Genomic DNA, 22501 nt, shown 5'->3' on the forward strand with positions numbered 1-22501 from the left:
TACTGCAGCTATTACAACATCACAGCTTTGTAGTAGAAGGGTCCAGGCACTGAACTGGTCTGCCTGCAGTAAAGACCTTTCACCAGTCGAAAAAATCTGGCACACCATGAAATGAAAAATATGAAAAAGAAGACCCAGAACTGTTGACAAGCTAGAATCCTAAATCAGACAAGAATGTCTGAAAGTCCAACAACTGGTCTCCTCAGTTCCCAGATGTTTACGGACAGTTAAAAGAAGAGGGGATGATGAACATGCCCTTTTTTCTTTTTCTTTTTTGAACGTGTTCCTGCAATCAAATTCAAAATGAGTCACTGTTTTTCTTAAAATTGTACATTTATACATTTTCTCAGTTTAAGCATCTGATCTGTTTTCTGTGTTCTATTGTGAATACAGTATGGGTTCAAGGGTTGCAAATTGTTGCAATCTGTTTTTAATTTACATTTTTACACCGTGTGCCAATTTTTTTTTGGAATTGGGATTATATTATAAAGGCTCTGATAAATTATTTATATCAGTATTATGAGTACACATACCTGCACAGTGGTGCAGTGGTTAGCACTGTCTGTGTGAATTTTGCATGTTCTCCCTGTGCATGCAGGAGTTTACTCCAGATACTTCCAACAAAAGACATGCATGTTGAGATAACTGGTAATTCTAAATTTGATTTGAGGCAAAAAAAAAAAAGTGCTTAAAGTGAATAAAATAAAGCATGGTGTGAATGTATGGTTAAAATGTAACTTGTAGTCTAAAGTGCTTTTTTCAGAGAAAATTAATGATGACACAAAAACGTTTCTTTCGCTCATGGTTAGTGGTTGGGTGAAGCCATTTATTATCAAACAATTGTGTTTGCTTTTTTTAAATTATAATGACAACAGAAACTACCCAAATGAGCCTGATTAAAAGTTTACATACCCTAGTTCTTAATACTATGTTTTGCCTCCTTTATCATCAATGACAGCTTGAAGTCTTTTGTGGTAGTTGTGGATGAGGCTATTTATTTGCTTAGATGGTAAAGCTGCTCATTCTCAGATTGTCTTGCACTGCATGTTTGAGATTTCCAGAAAGTGGCTCAGTGATATTGCAGTCAGGAGACAGAGATGGCCACTCCAGAACCTTCACTTTTATCTGTTGTAGCCAATGACAGGTTGACTTGGTCTGTTGACTTGTGTTGGATCATTGTCATGTTGGAATGTCCAAGTGCACCCCATGGGCGGCTTCCGGGCTGATAAGCGCAAATTTTCTTCCAGTATATTCTGATAACATGCATGAAAGTTCCTTGTGACTGTGTAGCTCACACACCCCCAAAACATCAACAATCCACCTCCATGTTTCATAGTAGGGATGGTGTACTTTTCATCATAGGCGTTGTTGACTTCTCTCCAAATGTAGCGTTTATGGTTGTGGCCAAAAACTTCAATTTTGGTCTCATCACTCTGAATAACTTTGTTTCAGAAGATCTAAGGCGTGTCTCTGTGCTGTTTGGCATAGTGTAAGAGGGCTGCTTTGTGGCATTGGCACAGTAATGGCTTTCTTCTGGCGACTCGACCATGCAGCCCATTTTTCTTCAAGTGTCTCCTTATTGTGCATCTTGAAACAGCCACACACATTTTTTTTCGAGAGTCCTGTATGTCAGCTGAAGTCATTTGTGGGCTTTTCTTTGCATCCAGTTTTCCAGGCAGTTGTGGCTAAAATTTTTGTTGGTCTACCTGACTGTGGCTTGGTTTCAACAGAATCCCTCATTTTCCACTTCTTAATTAGAGTTTGAACACTACTGATTGGCATTCTCAATTCTTTGGATAAGTTTTTATGTCCTTTTCAACTATACTCTCCCACAGATCATTTGGTAATTCTTTTGCTTTCCCCAATGGCTCAGAACAACATCAGCAGAACACTGGATGAAACATGTAGGGGTCTCTCAGGAGCCCAGAAACTCACCGACTTTTTTATACACACACACACTAATTACAAGCAAATAGATCACAGGTGATGGTGGTTACCTTTAGTAGCCATTTAAACCCATGTGAGTCAGCTGGTGTGTATGTTATCATGCAAAAACTTACAGGGTATGTAAACTTTTTATCAAGGTCATTTGGGTAGTTTCTAAAAAGGTCACAGTTGTTTGATATTAAATGGTTTTACCCAACAACTAACCATAAGTGAAAGTAAAGTTTTTGTGTTATGATTCACATTTGCTAAAAACTGGCAAGAAAAAAAAATCACAACTTCTATCAGGATATGTAAACTTTTAAGAACAACTGTATATTTACTTTTTTTTTTTTAACATCCAGCCCCAATAAAACAGCATGCAACCCTTTCTCAGAACTAGCTGTAGCCACCATATAGACTTCATATTGCCTAATATATTCATGTTTAGTCTTACAAATTAGACTTTAAAACATTACAAGCTGTAGCCACACACAGGTGAGCTGACAATCCAGATTACAAACACAAGACAACGACACAATCTGGGCTTTTCACATGGACATCATTGCAATTAATTATATTTATATATCGTTGTGATAAAAGTATATTTTCATGAGTGGTCAAAGATGGTTTCATTGCAATGGAAAAATAAAGCTCTTTTCCTTTTTTTGTCCCACATAGTCAGTAGGTTTCAGTAGTTAATGACACAAAAAATGCAAAAAGTTAATTCAATTAACTTTAACTTTGAATCAGTATACAAATGTGAATGTAAGCCAACCACCAACAAACTACTGCAAAATATCTTCTTCTTCTTTCGGATGGTCCCTTCTGTCACACCAACTGTCTGCAGCTTCTCTGTGGTGTTCCTCTTTTCCTCCTCCAGCTCCATATTCAGCATGCTTTGTTCAATATATCCAATATCCTTCTGCACATGTCTAAACCAACTCAGCCTTGCCTCTCTAACTTTGTCTCCAAAGGGGTCAACCTGAGCTGTCCCTCTGATGCACTCATTTCTAATCCCGTGCCTCCTGGTCACTACCAACAAAAATGTTAGCATCCAACAAGCTGCTGCAAAATATTTGGTAGTTAAGCTACTAATATAATTATGTGTAGCCCCCAGCACTGCCTGTAAAGCCAGGAGAAACATTGACTAAGAGGAATCCTATTCATCCATATAAGCTGGTATATTGTACTACATCAGCGCATAATTGCACTCAGTCTCATTGCATATAATAACTTGTAATTGGCCACTTAGCAAAATAAAACTATGCCAATAAAAAGTTTTAAATTGAAAAATGAATCAAGCGATGCTTTATAAAGTCAAAGTAAAGCTGTACATAATAATAATGTAATACCATAATAATTACCACCTGGCAGAAGTGTTGTGTTTGATTCTGTGTTGTTCGTGTGTTTCGGAGGTAAAGTGAAACTGACCCAGTCTGTATCTGTTAAACACCCTCGCTGCCATTTTGTGTTGCAGCACAGCTACAGAAGAACAGTGGGGACACCTGCCCATGCGAGACGCCCTGTAATCTCACCCGCTATGGTAAAGAGCTCTCCATGGTCAAAATCCCCAGCAAGGGCTCGGCTCGCTATCTCTCCAGGAAATATGACAAATCAGAAGACTACATCAGGTACGGCAGGGAACCTTCAACCAGACTAAACTCACTTATGAGCAGTGATGTGGTGCTCGGTGCCATAAACAATGACCTCCAGACTGCAATCACTAACAGACCTACAACCATAAATATAAACAAAAATCAATTATATTTTGTACAGTAATAGGAAACTGATCATCATGTGCTAGTCTATATGCATCTTTATTTTTTAATTCAATCTGACATTGTTAAATATTTATTGTATTATTAAGATTCTAAATCTGTTGCTGGTATTTCTGGTGTCTGATAGTCTTTTAGAGATTAAAGGGGGCCTATTGTCCTTCTTGGTTTTTCTGTCATGATAAAAAAGAGAGTACACTGTCTTCCAGTTCTAAGGTTTTAGTCATCATTTATTTTGCAAAACCTAAGACAAAGTACAGAAGCAATTTGTGAAAAACTAAGTAGGCCCTTACTGCTTATGTAGGAATTAAGAGGGTAAGTAGCAGCCAGGTGCTGATAATCAGATAAACTTGATTAATTGATCATCAGCAAATGAGAACATCTCTATAAAACCAGACGTTTTTGCAGAAGGAGGAAAGGTATCAGCATTAATCTTAACGAAGCAACTGCTGCTGCGCATCAGTTTCCAACATTTTGAAGTCCATCATTCTACAGTGAGAAAGATTATTCACAAGAAGTGGAAAACATTCAAGACCTTCAAGATCCGATCTTCCCAAGAGTGGATGCCCCAGCAAATTCACCCCAAGATCAGACCATGCAATGCTCAGAGGAACTGCAAAAAAACCCCAAGAGCTGCATCTCAGACTCTACAGGCCTCAGCATGTTAAATGTTAAAGTTCTTGACAGTATAATTTGAAGGAACGATCTCTCTAAAAAGAACATGGCAGCATGGATTAAGTTTAGCAAAGTTGCATCTGAACAAACCAGAAGACTTCTGGAACAATGTCCTTTGGACAGGTGAAACCAACGGATGTGTTTGGCCATAATACACAGCACCACGTTTGTCAGAAAACAAACAGCATATCAGCATAACTCATACCAAATGTCAAGCATGGCGGAGGAGGGGTGAGAATTTTAGTTTGTTTTGGAGCCACAAAATCTGGGCACCCCACAGTCATTGAGTCAACCATGAACTCCTCTGTATAACAAATTATTCTAGAGTCAAATGTGAGGCCGTCTGTCTGACAGCTTGGCCAAAATTGGGTCACGGAACAGGACAATGATTTCAAGCACAGCAGCAAATCTACAACAGAGTGGCTGAAGAAGAAAAGAATCAAGGTGCTGCAATGACCCAAAGTCCAGACCTCAACCTGATTGAAATACCGTGGCGGGACCTTAAGAGAGCTGTGCATAAATGAAGGCCTGCAAACCTCAAAGAACTGAAGAAAGTGGTGTAAAGAAGAGCGGGCCACAGTTCCTCCACAACAGACTGAGAGTCACACAGAAAATGATTATTTCAAGTTACAGCTGCTAAAAGTAGTTGTACAAGCTACTGAATCATGTGGTGTACTAAGTTTGTCATACATGGCTTTTACAGTTAATTTTTGTAAAATAAATAATGAGTCGTATTTTGTAGTTCATCTGAGGTTGTATTTACCTAAGACCTGCTAACAACCAGATTATTTTAATAATATCCTGACACGTCAAACTTTAGTGAATCATGCAGTGCGACTATTAGTCCGAGAATCAAAGCATGGAGCTGTGAATAAATATGGGTAGTACTGTTCCACAGTATGTTATATGGAACATTTGCTTACATTTAAATTATAAGTTATTCGGCGCAGTAATAATGCAATTCCTCTCGGTGCCTAATCGTCGGGGATGTGGCTAAACGAAAGAGCGTATGATGCCTCACAACATTTAATATTACCAGCCTTTCTAAATCCAGAGAGATCGAGGATGTGGCAGTGACTAAGCATGCTGTCAGCGCACGTTCAGCTCGTCTCAGTTAAACCCTGTAACACCTCATTATCTCGCAAGCACTGGTTAGATCTGTGTAAAGCTCTGAAGACCTGACAGTTAACAGTGAGCATAAAGATGACTTGATTTTTTTTTTTTTCTTCAAAATTATGTTATATTTTTACAAGTGATTTTCACTATGTTTTCTCTGGTATTGACACTATTTTTTCCAGAGACAACTTCCTGGTCTTGGATATCTTCTTTGAAGCTCTGAACTATGAAACGATTGAGCAAAAGAAGGCATACGATGTTGCAGGTTTATTGGGTAAGATTTCTGTCTGCTTTTTCCTGTACTTTCTGAATATTAAATAGTCTCACTGGACTGGAGCAGACTGAAAGGTGTTTTTATTGCAACAGTGCTTAGTATTCATTATGATTAGCCACAAATAGGAGCAGATTTGGTGTTGCGTCCGCTGGGCTTCTCCTTCACTACTTAAGTCCTTTCTTTTCAGGTGACATTGGTGGACAGATGGGTTTATTCATCGGCGCCAGCATCCTGACAGTCTTAGAAATACTGGATTATATCTATGAGGTACAATGTGCATGCAAGTCCACACATATCAGCCAATCACAATATGAAACCAAACCTGCAGTAGCTGTGGTATAATTAGCGATAATTAACATCTATTGTCCTGCTGGTTTTCAGAAATCAACCAACAGTCACTATTTACAAAACACATTAGTGCTTCATTGTTTGCTCTAATTGTCGTCCCTTTTTTTTTCCAAATGTAACCACTGAGCATATCAGTATGTTCTTCTGAGACAAAAACACCTGAAATTTTAAGGAGAGGTCTTGCAGTGCGAATCTTATCACTTATTATGCATGTGAGAAGTTTTATTTGATTCCCAGGCAGGAGAAACTAATATCCGCTCAGGTCGGTGCTGAGGACATGCTACTAACGCTGATCATGAAATGAACTCCTGCCTCATCTGTATCCCCTTTAAGCTTCACACCCAGCTGCCTGCTGACTGCCAAACATGTATGAATAAAGTAAAATCAGAGGGAGGGATTGTAATGCAGACGTCACGTCAGATGAACTCTTCACAGTCCTGTATGTCTTGTCTGACTCCTTTGTCTCTTCTTTTTTTACCCCCCCCCTGCCACTGCGGTCTCGGCGAAACCAGGTGATCAAGCACCGGCTACAGCGTGTGCTGAGGCCGCAGAAAGAAGAGAAGAAAAACAAGCAGCAGCCCAGCACTGTTGCAACAGTGGGCCTAGAGGAAATGAAAGCAAAGGTACAGCACATTGTGCAATGTAACAAATGATGCTTACACTATTTTCATGCCGAGTGTACAATTTCCCCTGCAGCACTGTAACTGCATTAGAAAACAATAAAAGAATGAGTAAATTAATTTTTTTTTTCCACTCCTAAAATAATGAAGAGTGTAATGTTCCTAATTAGTCCTAACCACTGTGCAAAGCACATCCCCCCCCAGAGCTCAGATTAGTTCTTGCACAACTTTATTTGGAAGTTGCTTATTTCTGAACAATGGACTTCTTATCTAACTGTGACTGTGTCTTAAGTCTTTGCTGCATGCCGAAACCATTACAAACAGTGTCAGAGGTTGGCTAATATCATAGTTCACTGTTGAGGTCAGTGTTGAGGTCAGTGGTACACACTGGATTAGTTATGAATACAAGCAAAAATGCCACTGCATTAAAATCCATTAGCAACTTACAGAAAATGAGTCACTAGTCTCATAGGTTTTGTAGTGATTCACAGTTTATCTTACATGCAGCTCTGAAAAGTAGTTTAAAGTGGACTTATCGTGTTTCTCCTTTTTTCTGTAATATTTATACTGTTACATTGGGGGATGCTGATGTTAATCATGCATCAGTAATCCCTGTGAGCCATAACCTTAGGGTTTAGAGCGCTCATAACACTCAGTTTCTGACCGGTTTTTTTCTACTTTTAGAGCTTTATGGTTTCAGTGAGAGGGGATATTCCTAATATGATCATCCCACCTCTGGCTGTTCAAACCTTCTGTTTGTGAGAGAGCCAACAAGAAGAAAGTTGGCTTAAAGAGGAAAGGATCTTGAAGTTGATCTCCTTTGCTTTGCTTTGCTTTCAACAGGAGCCCAATGACACAACACGGAGTCACCCAGAAGGGGCGTACGCCAACACGATTCTCCCCAACCACCACATCCCTCACCCACATAGCCACCCTCACCCTCATCCTCACCACCAACATGCCGGACACCATGGGGTGTTTGAGGACTTCGCTTGCTAAAGCCAACCATTGTTTCCAGTCTTGGTGACAACAAAAGATAAGAGGTGTCTGTGTTGAGACCAGTAACAGACCCTTGGCATTTCCGTCACTCCTTTGCTGTCACCAGTGAAAAGCTACAGCCAAAGTCAAACACCAAACTTGTGCTGCTAACAAACCACTTGTACGTACAGTATGTAGGCACAAATCGGACACGGCTTTTTCTTTTTTTCCTTCTTCTTTTTTTGCTCTCTCTCTCTCTCTCTCTCTCTCTCTCTCTCTATGGGATCCCACTCCACATCGCCCCGCTTCGCGTCATGATTCCAGACACTTTGTGATTTCAGGACCAATTTTTGGTACATGATCACTACAAGGGAACAAGAGGAGGACTGCATGTCACCTTGATCCACTTTATACTCCAAAAAAAATGAAGAAAAAAAGATTTATTTATTCAGCTAGCATCTCGGATTTTTTTCTGTCTGTATCCATTTATCTCTCTTGAAACTTTTTTTCTTACTTTGAGAACATAGTGTACCATATCAAGTCATTTACACAATATATTATGTAATTATTTAAAGAGATACTATTATATGTTCTATATTGTGTACAAGATGGCAATGACTTCAGTAAGCATACCTTATTCACCATCCAAAGTATGAAGGGAATTATTTAGGCTGAAATATATGACCTTGGCTTAGATGGTCTAGCAGCATCTTTCCACATGATACACTCTGTCTGGTTTGTGGTTAAGGTGTTAGAGAGTAGCATTGTACCTGTACATAAAATCCAACGTAAAAATGAGAAAGTTCTAAAGGTTCAGTTTCGATGGTTGTTGTTTATATTTAGTTAATATATATCTTATGTAATATAAATTTTAGTTATTTATACATTTTAGAGATTTTTTATATGACAATATAGCGATCACGATTGTAGCAATTACTGTACACTTACAATCTGCAGATATGATAGACTGCCAGACATTAATATGTTCATCCAGGTAACAAGAACGGACTGAATGCATTGTGACTAATATCTCCATTGTTTTCCTTTAAGATGTCCAAGAGGACGCAAACATGCTTTGCTTATGGATGAGGATTCGGTCATGTTTTCAGTTATGACATGGTTGTACTTTAAGTATTCCTCCTATTCAACTTATTTCTGCCCACCGTCTGCTCTTCATCTCGGTTAGCATCCAAACTTAAAGCTGACATAAGCAATAAGATAAATATTTTTTTTCTTTTTTTTGCCAACTCATCTCCTTCACAACCACTGTAAAAGTGCAGCAGCTATTTTCAGTGGGGACCCAGCATCAGTGTGTGTGTGTGTGTGTGTGTGTGTGTGTGTGTGTCTGTGTGTGTGTGTGTGTGCGTTTGCATGCGCACTTTAACATTTTGCACACATGACTGAGCACATTAGACTGACACAGCTCAGCTGATCCATGAAAAAAAAGGAGGGATTACAATCAAAAAGCTGGAAGAGTATTATTGCAGCCGTAAGGTTTTATCTACTAAACCTCTGGAGATGCAGATGTGGCAGTAATGTAAAGAGACACTGAGGCAGAGCTGGATATGTTCTTATTGGTTTATGTAAAAAGGGCAAAACAAGAACACAAATTTTAAGAGCACAAGTAAGCAAAGGGAAATATAAGTCGACTCATGGATTAGCACATTTCATCATATTTGTCACTATTATATAAGGCCAGCTTACTCACTGTTAGTCTTTTTTCCACTGCAGGAACTTACCAGACTTCCCACAGCCACTTAGAAGTATGTATCTGGTTTAAGGCTCTTTCTTGTGTCATCCTTTTCAAATAAGAAATTTGAACTTACAGCAGCACCATGTGTGTTATCCCAAACTTCATAATTGTTTATGGTAGCAGAGGTGGGATAGACAACCTTGGAAGTATTGCCGATATGGATTTTTGTTTCAGGGAACTAGTGGGACCAACACAACCAGAATGGGGTCCTGTGCTGTCAACCACATCACAGTCAGTTGTTTCATTTGTCTGGCCATGTGTCTATGCTTTGTTTTTAATGGTCAGATATGAGCTCAAATATGATAGCCAGTGCTTTTCTTGAAATGCATACACTAGTAACATGGTAGATGCTGATCACACCATTTTTGCCGCTGATGTAACAAAAAAGTCTGCTTCACCAGTTATAGTGTCCTTGATTTTAGCAAACCCTTAAGGCTGGAATTTGCTTTTATTTCAGTATAATAAGAGCAGAAAACAGTTGAAGGAGATCAGATTAGTGGGGGGAACATATTAAATAAGACTAAATATTATAAATTTGTTGTTTTGCTTAAGTTCCTGCAGTAGAGGGGGGCTGTACAGGCGGCTACACAAGTAGCTAGTAAAGACTAGCTGTAAGTTGCTTATGGTCCGGTCACACATCTATTTTCTTGGCAAATAAACTGCATTTTGTTACAACCAAAAGAGAGAATTATTCAGGACTGATACAAGATTTTTATGCTTTACTAGTACAAACATTTATAAATTTTAGAAGGTTGCTAATCTAGAGCCGCGACTCACATTTGATTACACGGGACTGCATGTTCTACATCACAAGTCAAACACTTTTATCTTGAGTGAGGTTTTTGCAGATGTGTGCTGTCAAGCTGTAGTTTGGACTTACACGTGTCAAAATAGACATCACGCAATGCATTGGTGCAGAGTGTGAACCAAATTTGTTCCTGCACAGAAGGTGGCAGACACTCCACTGTCTGAGAAACATACGAATACTTCACGATACAGGATTGCATGTTAACAAATGACAACATCATTTTTCCCGCTAATTTGATTGGTGTATTCTGTTGCTGCAATATTGCCATACATCACTTTGGCTCGCAGTGAGATTCCAGTCTCCATCTGCCAAATCCCCTCCTCCTTTCAAGTAATCATGGGCTATACATGGCTGTTTAATATTCATAATCATGTGTCACTTTGACATTTTCAAAAGGTTCCCAATCTGAGTCTCTGATGGCATCCTGTACAGGCTATGCATAACAATCTTCTCCTCTGTCATCAATAATTGTAGCTATCCTCAGAGAAGTCACACAGGGGTTGGTGTGTTGAGATGAATACAAGGCTGCATTATCACTGTAGAGTTTTGTTTAAATGGGAAAGCCTTGAGTGGACGTGGAAAAGCTTTTTAATGCTGAAGGCGGTGTGTTTAGGTTCACTGCAAAATACGAGATAATTCCACATTCATTTAAAAACAGATAACTTTACAGCAGCGGCCTGTGTGAGGTGTTGCAGGGCTGCACGGTGGGCGGCAGGTCTGTGCTGTAGCAGACGGGACAACTTCCCTTCTTGACAACATGTAGCTCACATTCCTAGGATTCCTACTCTGAGCTCCCGCCTTGAACAGTTCCTGGGACCTACCTGTGTTTTTACAAGCTAAACTACCAATCAGCCTGTATGTGCTTATTACATTATCCATAAAAATTAATGTAATCTCACTAGCCACAGATGTTAGGTTTTGAATATCTGCCATTTTCCTGCTGATTTTTCTTTTTTTTTTCTTCAGCTGAGGCCTCAGAGAAAAATATAAGTGCAGGGTGATGCAAGCAGCTGTCAGGAATTCAAAAGGAGAAATTTCCTCCTATATCTGACAGAAATGGAAATGGACCATCCCTGCAGTAACAAGGAACGCTTACATTTTGTATATAAGTGTGATCTTGTGATTATTTCTTCTGTTAGAACACATTTTATAAATGTTAAATATGGTAAATACAATGACTATTAAAGTTTAGATAAAAACCAGTGCCTCTTAAATCCCATTTCACTGTATGCTGTCCTTTGTCTTCCCCTCCAAACCACACAGTTGAAATGTATCGTAGATTTTCAGACACTTTTTTTTTTTTTTTAAATAATGACCTTTAAGGTTGCATGAAGACATCTCGAATAGTAGTTATTGAAAGGCAACGCAAGACAACTCAGACCGCTGCTGGAGGTAGAAAAAAAATTGCAAAATATGGAATTCTGATTGTTAAAATGCCCCCCAGGTGAATGCATTTTTTTTGTTTGGGGAGGGTTTAACTACTTTCATGGAGGACTTGAAACAACCTTGTCCTCACATGAGAGGAGAAAGTCGAGGGATTGAACATAAAATAAAGTACAAAATAATGACTTACAATTAACTCACAGCTGCTCTGTAGTTATGCGGTTTTACAGCATGCTTCAGGGCAGTACATATAGACCCTTGAAATAACTAAAGCTGTAATTAAGGTTGCGACGTTTTGCCTGTTTTTACCCAACCCAGACATCAGGAATACCCAAGGTCTAACACGGGCAAGAATGTTGCAGGGAAAACGCTGCTTATTTCTATGAGATTATAACCCAAATTATTTGTACTAGAAATGTGACTTCTATATGTTGATGAGCAACAATCCTCTGCTTATAGCAAGCCAGCAGGAATTGCTGGTGTGGGACACTGCGCTGCAGACGGTAATCGTGTTCTTCTACTGACACCTAAAGGACAAAATGGATTTTGTACCTGCATTACAAAAAATACAGAAAATAAAACATTATATTTAAATATTCTTTATTTAAAAATTACAATTCACAGCTTATTGGTAATTACAGCATAGAATCAGATGTGATGAACTTTAATTAAAATGTATTGCTTTGGTTTTACAAGTACCCATGTGCATTAAACATTGTAAACCAACAGGTCCAACCATCAATGGAAATTAAAAACTTTATTTTAAATCATTTGCTTGATTCAAAAGCCTTTTTTTTTTTGAAAGCACAAAGATAAAGCAGACACTTGATTCTGTCACAAAATAATAAAATAGCAACTGCAGTGTAAATACAGCTTTAAAAAAGGATTTAAAAATAGAGTGTTTATAAAATATTTATAAATGTACAGAGAATGTCATGGAAGCCTCTGTTAGTGCAGAAGTGTTTAGAATCTGCATAATTCAGGAGATACGACAGTCTGAATAAATTACGGACAAAATACTTAAGAGATCTCACTCGGTGATGACGGATGTGAGTGCAAGATAATTAATCTGCCTGTTCCTTTAATTTTAGGCTTCTCATGTCTGCAGAAGGCAAAGACGACGCAGATCGCCACAATAACTTCATACTGTAATCTCAGCCCTCCATCTTTCACAGTGGTCTTTTTTTTTTTTTCTCCTCTCTCCTTTGGAAGATTACGTTTTCAATTACGCACATTATTGGCGCCGTACTCTTCAAAGAATTAAGAGGAACATTCATACAAGCTGGTGCACCCTCACGGTAAAAGACTGCTCTGAGAGGAAAAAAGATGCATCCGGAAAAAAAAAATGAACGCAAAAGACCTGACCTCAGTGGTCTGTGTTCACATGGCAGACAATACAGAAAACACTTCAGGACCACCACCGTGGACGTAGTGCTTCCAAAATATACATCAAATCCAATTACAGTTAAATAAAAGGACGTGTCTTGATTTTATGTATTTCAAAGTAAACTGGATGATGAAAAGTGTCTAGTGTCAGAGAAAATACATTAAAAGGTCTTGTCAAAAGAAATTACAGTGTATTTACTTCGTATTAAACAGAAAGCATGAGTCACGTACAGTATTGTGATATACACACTGCTTTCAAATGAAAAGTCCTCCATCAGACATATATTCAGCTGTGTTATCTGTAATATTGCACATTATAATATACTCAAAACATTGTGGTGTCCAGTACCACTACCTCCACCAGAAAAGACCTCCCATTGGACAACACTACAACTGGGAGAAAGCAGCAATTTCTTGAACTGAGCTCACTGCATGGGAGGAAAATAACACCAACCAGTGACAATATGTTAATACAGTCCAAATTCTTTGAAAAAGCCAAACAGTTTCTTTTTCGAGTACATAGACTGCCTCCACCTGGTGATGACAAATAAAATGTCTTTATACTTTCTTTATTTCAGCTGTTTCTAAACTAATTCAGTTCTACTTTAAAGTACCGCACATCTCGAAAGGGAAATCTGGGCAATTGCTACAGACATTTCATGATGAACCCCTCCTCATCCATTAATTTTAACACTATTGCCTCATGCAACTAAGTTCTCTTGGAAAATTTGCAAGGAGACAAACTCTGAATAATACAATGCTGGCCTACACAAATAGGCTTTATCTATTACATAAAGGTTCCAGCAGCAATTTCCCACCAACTACATTCCCTGCTGAGAGGCACGTGTGCAGCTGGTGGATAGTTGGGATCCTGATGTTCCTAAGGTAACCCAGTTCTCAGCTGTATCAGGCTCTATGCACAGTGAAAGGTAAAACCTCCCATCTTTGTTACTCATGTTGTGACAAAGCTAAATCTAATGAGAAAAAAATAAAAATTATATATATATATATATATATATATATATATATATATATATATATATATATATATTTCGCCTCATGGAGTCATTTTTGTCAAGGCACATATGCAAAGATGCACTTTGGTAAATACTCAAAATCAGTAAATATCAGAAGTGCAACATTTCAGTGCCCCTGTGTGAAGGGACACGTAAACTGCCGGTAAAAAAACAAAATAATATTAATACTAGACAGCTCTGCTTTAAAATGCATTTGATATAAACATTAAATTAAAAAGGACATTCCCACTGAAAAAGCAAAAACATTACGTTTCGCAGTTTGTTTTGGTTCCTTTGTTTGAGCAGCTGTAGCCAGCACATTAGCTCAAACAAGCTTGTCTTGACAATTTTGAATACAAAGTACTACTTCCAAGAGTTCATGAAGCAAAAATAAAGATTATAAATCCCACTGAATAATGATGTACAGTGGACGTCATAACCACAAGAATCATGTAAATTCTGCTAAGTTTCTGCCCTCTAGTGGTCAAAGCCTGCTTGACGCAATTATAAAAAACTATGTAAAAAAAACAAAAAAAAAAACAAGTTTCATTGGGAGTGTATCGCATTCATATATCCAAACTAGCTAAGAGCACAAGGAAACCAAACTGCCCTTGATGCACACAGGAAGATGGAAACAATCAGGTGAAGTCACCTGAGTAACAACACCCCTAAACATGGGTTGTATTTTGGGAAAAGATAAAATTCAACTTCAGGGTGGTTGCCCCTTTCACCCTAAATTCAAGCCTGGATCAAAAGGTTATTTTAGCATACATGTGCAGGTTTAACTGGTACCTTTTTCAAGTGCTGTTTCCTTGTTCCTGCTCAAAAAGTAGCATGGCGAGTTGGGAGCGAGAACCGAGACTCTCCAAGTTGCCCTGAACACATCTGTGATAGATGTCCTCACTGAGTCTTGGGTTGCAGGCTTCATAATGGTATAGCTGGCGTAATGCTGGCTCTATTGCTCTGAATACATGGAGACCTGAATACTTTACAAACATTTCATAGATATCCAGGCTCTCTAGAATCTCCTCATTTTCCTGGACATCCGCCACCATTCGACTACGCGTCGTCATGTAGTCCGAGTTGTAAAAGCATGCTTCTTCAAACGACCTGCGGTCAAAATGGCCTGCGTCCTTGACCAGATCAGCTGTGGCTGGATGTGGCTGGTTGTGATAGGCTACATCGGGGTTGTACTCCTGGAAATGAATGGGGAAGAATACCTGCCAATTGTTTATGGCATTCATGCGACAGCGGTTCAGAAACTCTGAATTGATGTTCGTGTGGACTTCGGCCAGGAAGAAGAGCGTGTCGACAGGGTGCTTCTTTGAGATGATGTCCATGAATTTAATCTGGGATGGCGTTTCCGTCTTAACACTGATCCACGGGATTTTCACTGTGGGGTATTTGCGTTCATAGACATTTATCTGAGACTTCACACTGGCAAATATATCATTCTGGCTAACTTGCTGTGCCTCCACTGGGTCATATATAAACAAGAACGTTAGGACTGCATTTTCGCTGGTCTCAAAGGCATTTGAGGCAAAGACTTCGAGGAAGTGGTCGACATAGGTCCGATCCTGCAGGGTAAGCGGTATAATAATGTGGACCCTTGTAGCTTCAGTGACATATGGCATGGGAATGATCTCTATCTGGCTCAAAGGTCGCACCAGATGAACCCGCTTTGTGATGGAGCGGCTGTGACCTTTCTGATTAACAACCTCCAGCTGAAGGTCTAAGATGTACTCCATCCCCCTAATGGGGTCAAAGCGTCTATAGCCATTAATCAGCTGCTGCTTCTTCAAGTGTAAGGTGGGCATGTACTTCTTGTTCAGCTCTCCTATGGCTGTGTCAATGACATCCACCACATCCACACGGTCAATGCCACGCAGCTCACACTTTGGAGAGCCATCGATGCACGAATAAATCTCCTCCTCTGTAAAGTATTCCCACTTCAGAACTTCAAACCGAGACTTTGGTTCAAAAGGAGGATTGATCCCCACCGGCCACTGGGCGCTTCGGTTGCCCTCAAAAGCAACCACACTCACATTCTTTATTTCTGCCTGTGGAAACACAATGAGTGTTAAAATCTATACATTTACCCTACTGATACTACACTGAAATTGTGAGATTTCGTACCAACAATAGATGCAAGCACAGAGAAGGTAGGTTTTTATTTGTGACTGATCCACGGGTGATTTGCGACACTTGAAAATCAGCTTACCTGCAGCTTAGCAATCTCATCATAAGTCTTCTGGAGTTCAATCTCAGTGAAGTATCTGTGCAGGCGGTACATCTGCTCAGGGTCAGACACTGGATGGACGGTCAGGGCGTTCTTAAACTGTTCGCTGTATTCTTTGCTTGGATCGGAGTTTTTTGCCAGCTCATAATGGTGGTAGTGAAGTCCCTGAAAGGAATCACACAGGGCCTTTCAAGAGGTGCAACGACACAAACACGCCTAATGTTATTCCAAGCTGTCGGCTGTTATGCTGCGCCGCTTCCATTCAAACAAACATTACATGCCATCTAGGCAGCATCTTGGGCTCGTCTATGCTGCAAGAATGACCATAATTGCACAGTTAAATGTGGACTGAATCATATTTTTTTTTAAATAAAACAGTTATATAACTACAAATTTTTACAGTCGGTCTTTTGGTCATTTTTAGGGATATGTTTATTTTGGGTATATTTAAGAGCCTCTCTCACTTTAGTAACAGGCTAAAGGAAGAAGGGAAACTAACAGAAGTGACTGACACAGGCGGCAGAATCCCACTTACAGATATAGTCACTTAAGCCGAAAACAAAGTAACCACCTAAGGAGCTTGAGTGATTAAAAAAAGTGAACCCAATCTGATCAAGCTATTAAAAGAACAAAGAATGGAGACAATGCTTAACTGAGCAGGGAAGCAATTCTGTTAGAAATGTTTGCCAACATCTTACAGCCTGTAGCTGAAGACTTAGTGAAGCATTCTCCGTGCCTAATTGTCATCAGTGTTTTCTCTCTAAGCAGAAGAAAAAATTACGTCTGGGTCTGTGTTCAAGCTGCTTTCTTCACCCATATGAGGCCTTTTAGCTCACCCCTGTTTCTGCCCCTTATCGTGTGTATGTGTGTGTGTGTGTGTGTGTGGGGGGGGGGGGGGGGGGGGGGGGCACACTGCTGGAGCTATTCTGGATCAGGGCACTTTAGATAGCCAAGTTTCTCACTCTCAGCTGTGGTACAAGATGGTTTCCTGCTTTGGGGGAAAGCCAAGGAAGGGAAAATGGAACCTGAAGAGAATTTAACTTGCATGGAAAACTATACAAAACTAAAACTTTAGTTATGTGTGACGCAGACTGCCCTGAATGAACCAATCAATCACCTGAAGGGTGCTCGGACAGAGCTTGTTTGACCTTAAACATTAATGACATTATAGGAGCAGAGCATGTTGACCCACAGGGGATTTTCACACCACTGAATCTAAGCTGAACTCTCAGCTGTGCTCTCTTTGCCTGTTTGCCTATTCCACAGTGCTGCCGGAGCTGTGGAAAAAAAATGTAAGGCTAAAGAGTATTAGCAAACCTTTCTGTAACACAAATACCATCTTGGTGCTAGCATGATAATTACAGTTTTATATAGCTAGCAGTCCGTCAGCTTTAAGTGCTTTCCCAGAGGCAAAGCATGATCTGTAACGTCAGGGTTTTGTTTTTCACTAAAGGAGAATGCCTGATATAACCTGTCACATGGCTGTTCTGAATGACAGTCTTTGTGCAAGTTCTCTTTGTGGTTCAGAATTAGGGAAGGAACTATGAACTGCATTACAGTTTGAGGCACCAAAAAAAAAAAAAAAAAAAAAAGGCACTATTGAAAGAGGTTATGGTCTTTCAAAGACTGTAAAAGTTTCTGGGTCTTAAATTCTTTCTAAAGGCCAGCAGAGGGCCACTTCTCTGGTTTCAGAAAGATGTCAAATTGTATAAAAGTCTACAGGATGATTACCCGTCGGCATTTTTGATGTGTTTTACAGTTTCAGTCACTACTTTAAAATCTTATTAAATACAGCTTCTTTATTTAGTAAATTATGGTCCCATTTAGTCTCAAAAATGATTTTCATATCTACCTCAACCCTGGTTTCAAAACACCAGGTGACGGTGATGGCTTGGACTTTGGGAAAAATCTTGCAGCTTCACAGCAGAACTGCACAGTAGTTACCACGTCCATATTCTATATTACAATTTTATATTACAATCTACACCTCCGTCTCGACCTACCTCATAGTCACCAACGCAGTTTATGCTGGTGTAATCAATGATGCATCTTCCAAGCCACTCATCGGGTCTGGCGCTCAGGATATCATTCCTACAGTTTTCCAGGAAGGACTGGAGTCGTAGGAGCAAGCTACGTGACAGGAGGTACCCAAACCCTCCGTAGCAGTACCTCCCTTCCATCTCCCCTCCTATGAACTCCTCCGGCTTGCCCATGTAAAGTTCTCGATCCATACTCAAATGCTCCACCAGGACTTTGATCCTGTCGGCTTCAGTGTAAGTATCATCTTGGACAAAGTAGAACCAGTCGTATTCATTGATGTAATGCTCTAAAATGTATTTGATGGTCTGGAACATGTTCCAGATCAGTCTCTCGTCTCCATGAGAAACCACAAACATGCCGTGAGGGACTTTGCGGCTGCGCGATCCAGTGAAGAAGATCACAGTGTCCAGATGATGGCTGATGGTGCGATTCACAGCTACACCTAAGGTGTTAATGGTGTTTTTGGAGGTCAGGACCCCGACAAACAGACGCTCCCGCATCCCCAACTCTGTGCTTATGTATTTAGCCCTGAAAAAGATGTCAAACAGCGACTGAGTGTATGCCACTTTGAATGAAAACTGCCAACAAAAGAACTAGCAGCAAAATTCCACCAGTGGATAAATGATCCAAACAGATCTTATGTCAAAAGACGCTGTTTTGCATATTTACATTACTGTGCAAAAGACCTGAGCAGCCCCTCATTTCTTTATATGGTTCTAGGAAACTGGAAAATATGTGCAGCAATTTATTGAAACTTGCACAAACATACATAGAAATACAGTATATAAGGCAAAAACAGAGTCTGTATAATTCTAATGCACTTGAAAGTGAATGTTTGGTATGACCTTTATTCTTCAACACAGCCTGAACTCTCTTAGGTAAGTTTTCGTGTCATTAACTTAAGCTCTCTGAAAGAGTCGTTCTCCAGGCTTCTTGAAGAACGTTCAAAGATCTTCTTTGGATGTTTATTGCCTTTTGTTCCTGTCTTTGACGATCCTGCACTGCTTCAATAAGGTCAAGTCTAGGCAATTTAAAACTGGTTATTTGCCATGTTGCATGTTAAGGTGCCTTTTATGATTGAATGAGTCACAGGCCAGTGTTAAGTGGCTTAACAAACTCTGAAAATGGTCAGCTTCAAAGACTGAACTGAAAATGAGTGAACAAGCAGCCAATGTCCAAATGAAGACCTTCAGAAAGCCTGGAGCACTATTGCTCAAGAACACTTTATAAAATTTCAAGAAAGGCTTGCTCCTTGGAAGCCAAATATAAAGAAATTACTTTAGCACAGTGCTGTAATTTACAGGTTCAGCTCATTAAAAACCTGGAAATGGAAATGCATCCATCCTCTTTCTGGAATCTGGATAATCATTATTAAAATCTGTAAATAATGATTACCAAAAACTAAGTTTGCATCAACATAATATAGTTAGCCTGTAGTAGATTTATCAGAATGGCTAAATGTTCAAAAGGTAGTGTGAAGAAGAGCTAAAAGACTTTAAAACAGTTTTTTCTTTGCTTCCTATTGCAAAATCAGCCAGAAGATTCTCTAATCATTAGTATCAGCTCAGAATTACGTAATAGGAGCATCTTAACTGAACAGACTAAACTCAGTTTGTTGGTTAGATTATTTAAAAATACACACACACACACACACACACACAAAACTTAGAAGAAAAGTTCTTTGGAAAAGTCAACATGCAAGAACTTGCGTTGTGTTTCATCACTTACCACAAACCCAAACTGATTTTCATTTCCTTGGTATGCTTCACATATCATTAATAATGGCCTATTATTCAAGCTGCAACTATTGGTCAATAGATCACTCAAGACAGCGGAACAAACGTTAAACTGCAACATTTTTCAAGTAAGACTATTCAAATGTGAGAACTTGCAGCTGCTCTCTTCATGTATGTGATGCCAAATTAAATATTTGTGTTTTCCACTCTTGGCTTGGCCAAACAAAACATATGAGCACATAAATGTGAGCTCTGGATATCTGTAAGGTGACCAGGAGTCCCATGCTTGATCCCTTGTCCCCCTAACCCAACATATTAAGACAACGACCCACATTTTGATTGGCTCAAGTTCACAAAAGTAAAGACATGTCTCACCAAAGACGTCTACAGATGCAACTGAAGCGTAACGATGATTAACAGACTGAAACTTTTCTATTGTAGTAACTGTTGAAAGGGAAACAAGTGTCTTTTAAAACAAACTCAAGCTTCAATTTATGCCTAAAAGAGACTGCATTTACCTGATCTGGGAGAGATCAGGTAAATGCAGTAAATTAATCATTTCAGTAACGTGTCCCATATAAACACTTTTTTTGCCCCACATTTAGTTTCATGGGAGCCGGTCAACCAGATGACGTAGGATTAGGGATAATTCAATAAGGAGAAAACCCACCCTTTATTGAACAAACCACTGTATGGCACATGCTGCCTCTAAAACCTGAGCACTTGCACGTTTGCATCTGTAATCTCAGCAGAACTTCTTTACAAGGAATTTCTTGGAATTGAAAAGATATTCAGCCACTGTGGGTGTAAAGGCCAGAAGTCAAACAAGATCTTTATCCAGGGGGAGAAAAAAATGCAAGTGCGGGGGCATACTGTAGCACCAAGGGATTTGTTTTTTGTTTTTTTTTTGTTTTTTTTTTAATTTAGCTCTACTCTGGTCAGGGTTACACTGGAAAACAGCAGAGGAAGTGGGGCAGACTTCATGTTTTGTCCAAATTTCTGTGGACATTTGATCTGGTGGAGGGAAGCAGGCTCTGAATTGGTTATGTTTTATTAATGATGGCACTCTATTAAAATCTCGTGTCCGTTAGTGACATCTGTGGGGTGAACATATCCCCAAAACCTAAATGTGTGGGAGAGTATTCCACACAGTTTTTTAATTAGTGCTTTTTGCAAAATCTGTATTCCCTATATTTATATATATATATTGTTAAACCTGCAATTTCAGCTGCTTTTCTGTCTGCTAATCATTTTCTGGGACGTATCTAGAGATGTGCACATCTCTTTCAGATTTCTTGTGAGGCATGTCCTCACTTTTGTAAACTTGCACCAACCAAATCTCGAGCTTTGTCTTCACATGTGGGACAGAGGGGCAATAAATAAAATGCTGTGCCTGCCCACATAAAGTAGGACACCTGGTCTCCCTCATGACGTGAAGCCATACAGTGAGTGATTTCATCATCATTATCATCATCATTGACCAGTCATCGTTTAGAAGAGATGATCTGAAATTGCGGCCTGCAGTCCTGTAATTCATAACAACGTGATCTGGATTCAGAATAAGTGCCAGCTAGATACTGTCAGGCTGTTAAAGAAAAGTTAAAGAAAGCAGACAAACACAAGTTACCTGAAAACTTTTTTGGGGGCGCTCGGTTGGACCTGTTTGTATGGGACTATTCTTGGTTCAAAATCCTCTTCGGACTCCACATCGTTGACAGCAGAAATAGAGTTGGGCTTTCTGGCTCCTTTGAGCAGTCCATCCTGACCTAAAGAAACATCCTGCCCTTCCTTACCGTCAGGAGAACACGCGTCTTCCGACCAGCTTACACTCAGTAAACTCAACGTAAAGCCTAAAGAAATACCGATGATCACGGGGCCAACCGACCGCAGGACAGAAATTAACAGCGAAAATCTCATCTTGAGCGTCGGATATCTCTGTCCGACAGTCCTGCTTCGGTCGCTTTAAAGGAGTCCAAACAGGCCTCTGGGCTGGGACAGCTCAACTCCACATCGAAGTGGAGCATCCAGAGGCAACTTGAGGAAAAGATGCAGCTTCTTCCTTTAATTTTACGCAGGATTGTTACGTGTCAGTCTGGCTCACACTTGGCTCCGCCCCCTGCCTGCCGTGTCATGGGCGGGACTACTTGCGTATTGTGTGTATGTGTGTGTGTGTGCGTGTGAATGCTGAGCGCGGCGGAGGGATATTGGCCAGCGCGCCTATAGATTTGTGTTTGCGGACACGAATTTCCCACGTTTGGATTGGTGTCCCTGAACACAATTTTAATCTTCGCGTCTATTAATGCCAAATAAATGATTTACATTTGTAAATAATTACGAGTCCTCCATGGGAAGGTGGGAAGGAAGTCTCCTTCTTGGCTGCATATTAGTTGCCAGTAAAAAATAATTACAAATATGAGTTTAGGTATTA

General features: G+C 39.7%; 2 protein-coding genes across 2 annotated transcripts in view; one reads left to right on the forward strand and one right to left on the reverse strand.

Annotated features, from left to right (window-relative positions):
- Nucleotides 1-9022, forward strand: part of asic4a (acid-sensing (proton-gated) ion channel family member 4a) — a 102098-nt gene extending 93076 nt beyond the window's left edge. The window contains exons 6-10 of the mRNA XM_030758102.1: nucleotides 3404-3557; nucleotides 5675-5766; nucleotides 5954-6033; nucleotides 6627-6737; nucleotides 7578-9022. Of these exons, the coding sequence (XP_030613962.1) occupies nucleotides 3404-3557; nucleotides 5675-5766; nucleotides 5954-6033; nucleotides 6627-6737; nucleotides 7578-7733 (593 nt within the window). The 3' untranslated portion in view covers nucleotides 7734-9022. The remainder of the gene's footprint in view (nucleotides 1-3403; nucleotides 3558-5674; nucleotides 5767-5953; nucleotides 6034-6626; nucleotides 6738-7577) is intronic.
- Nucleotides 9023-14099: 5077 nt separating this feature from the next.
- chpfa (chondroitin polymerizing factor a) lies at nucleotides 14100-22175 on the reverse strand. Its single transcript, XM_030758834.1, has 4 exons — nucleotides 21701-22175; nucleotides 18301-18865; nucleotides 16280-16462; nucleotides 14100-16118 (listed from the first exon to the last, which is right to left on the reverse strand). The coding sequence occupies exons 1-4, from the start codon at nucleotides 21988-21990 to the stop codon at nucleotides 14856-14858; spliced, it is 2301 nt and encodes a 766-aa protein (XP_030614694.1). The 5' UTR covers nucleotides 21991-22175; the 3' UTR covers nucleotides 14100-14855.
- Between the last annotated feature and the right edge of the window lie 326 nt (nucleotides 22176-22501).

Source organism: Archocentrus centrarchus, chromosome 21 (assembly GCF_007364275.1).
Source record: "Archocentrus centrarchus isolate MPI-CPG fArcCen1 chromosome 21, fArcCen1, whole genome shotgun sequence".
Lineage (NCBI taxonomy): Eukaryota > Metazoa > Chordata > Actinopteri > Cichliformes > Cichlidae > Archocentrus > Archocentrus centrarchus.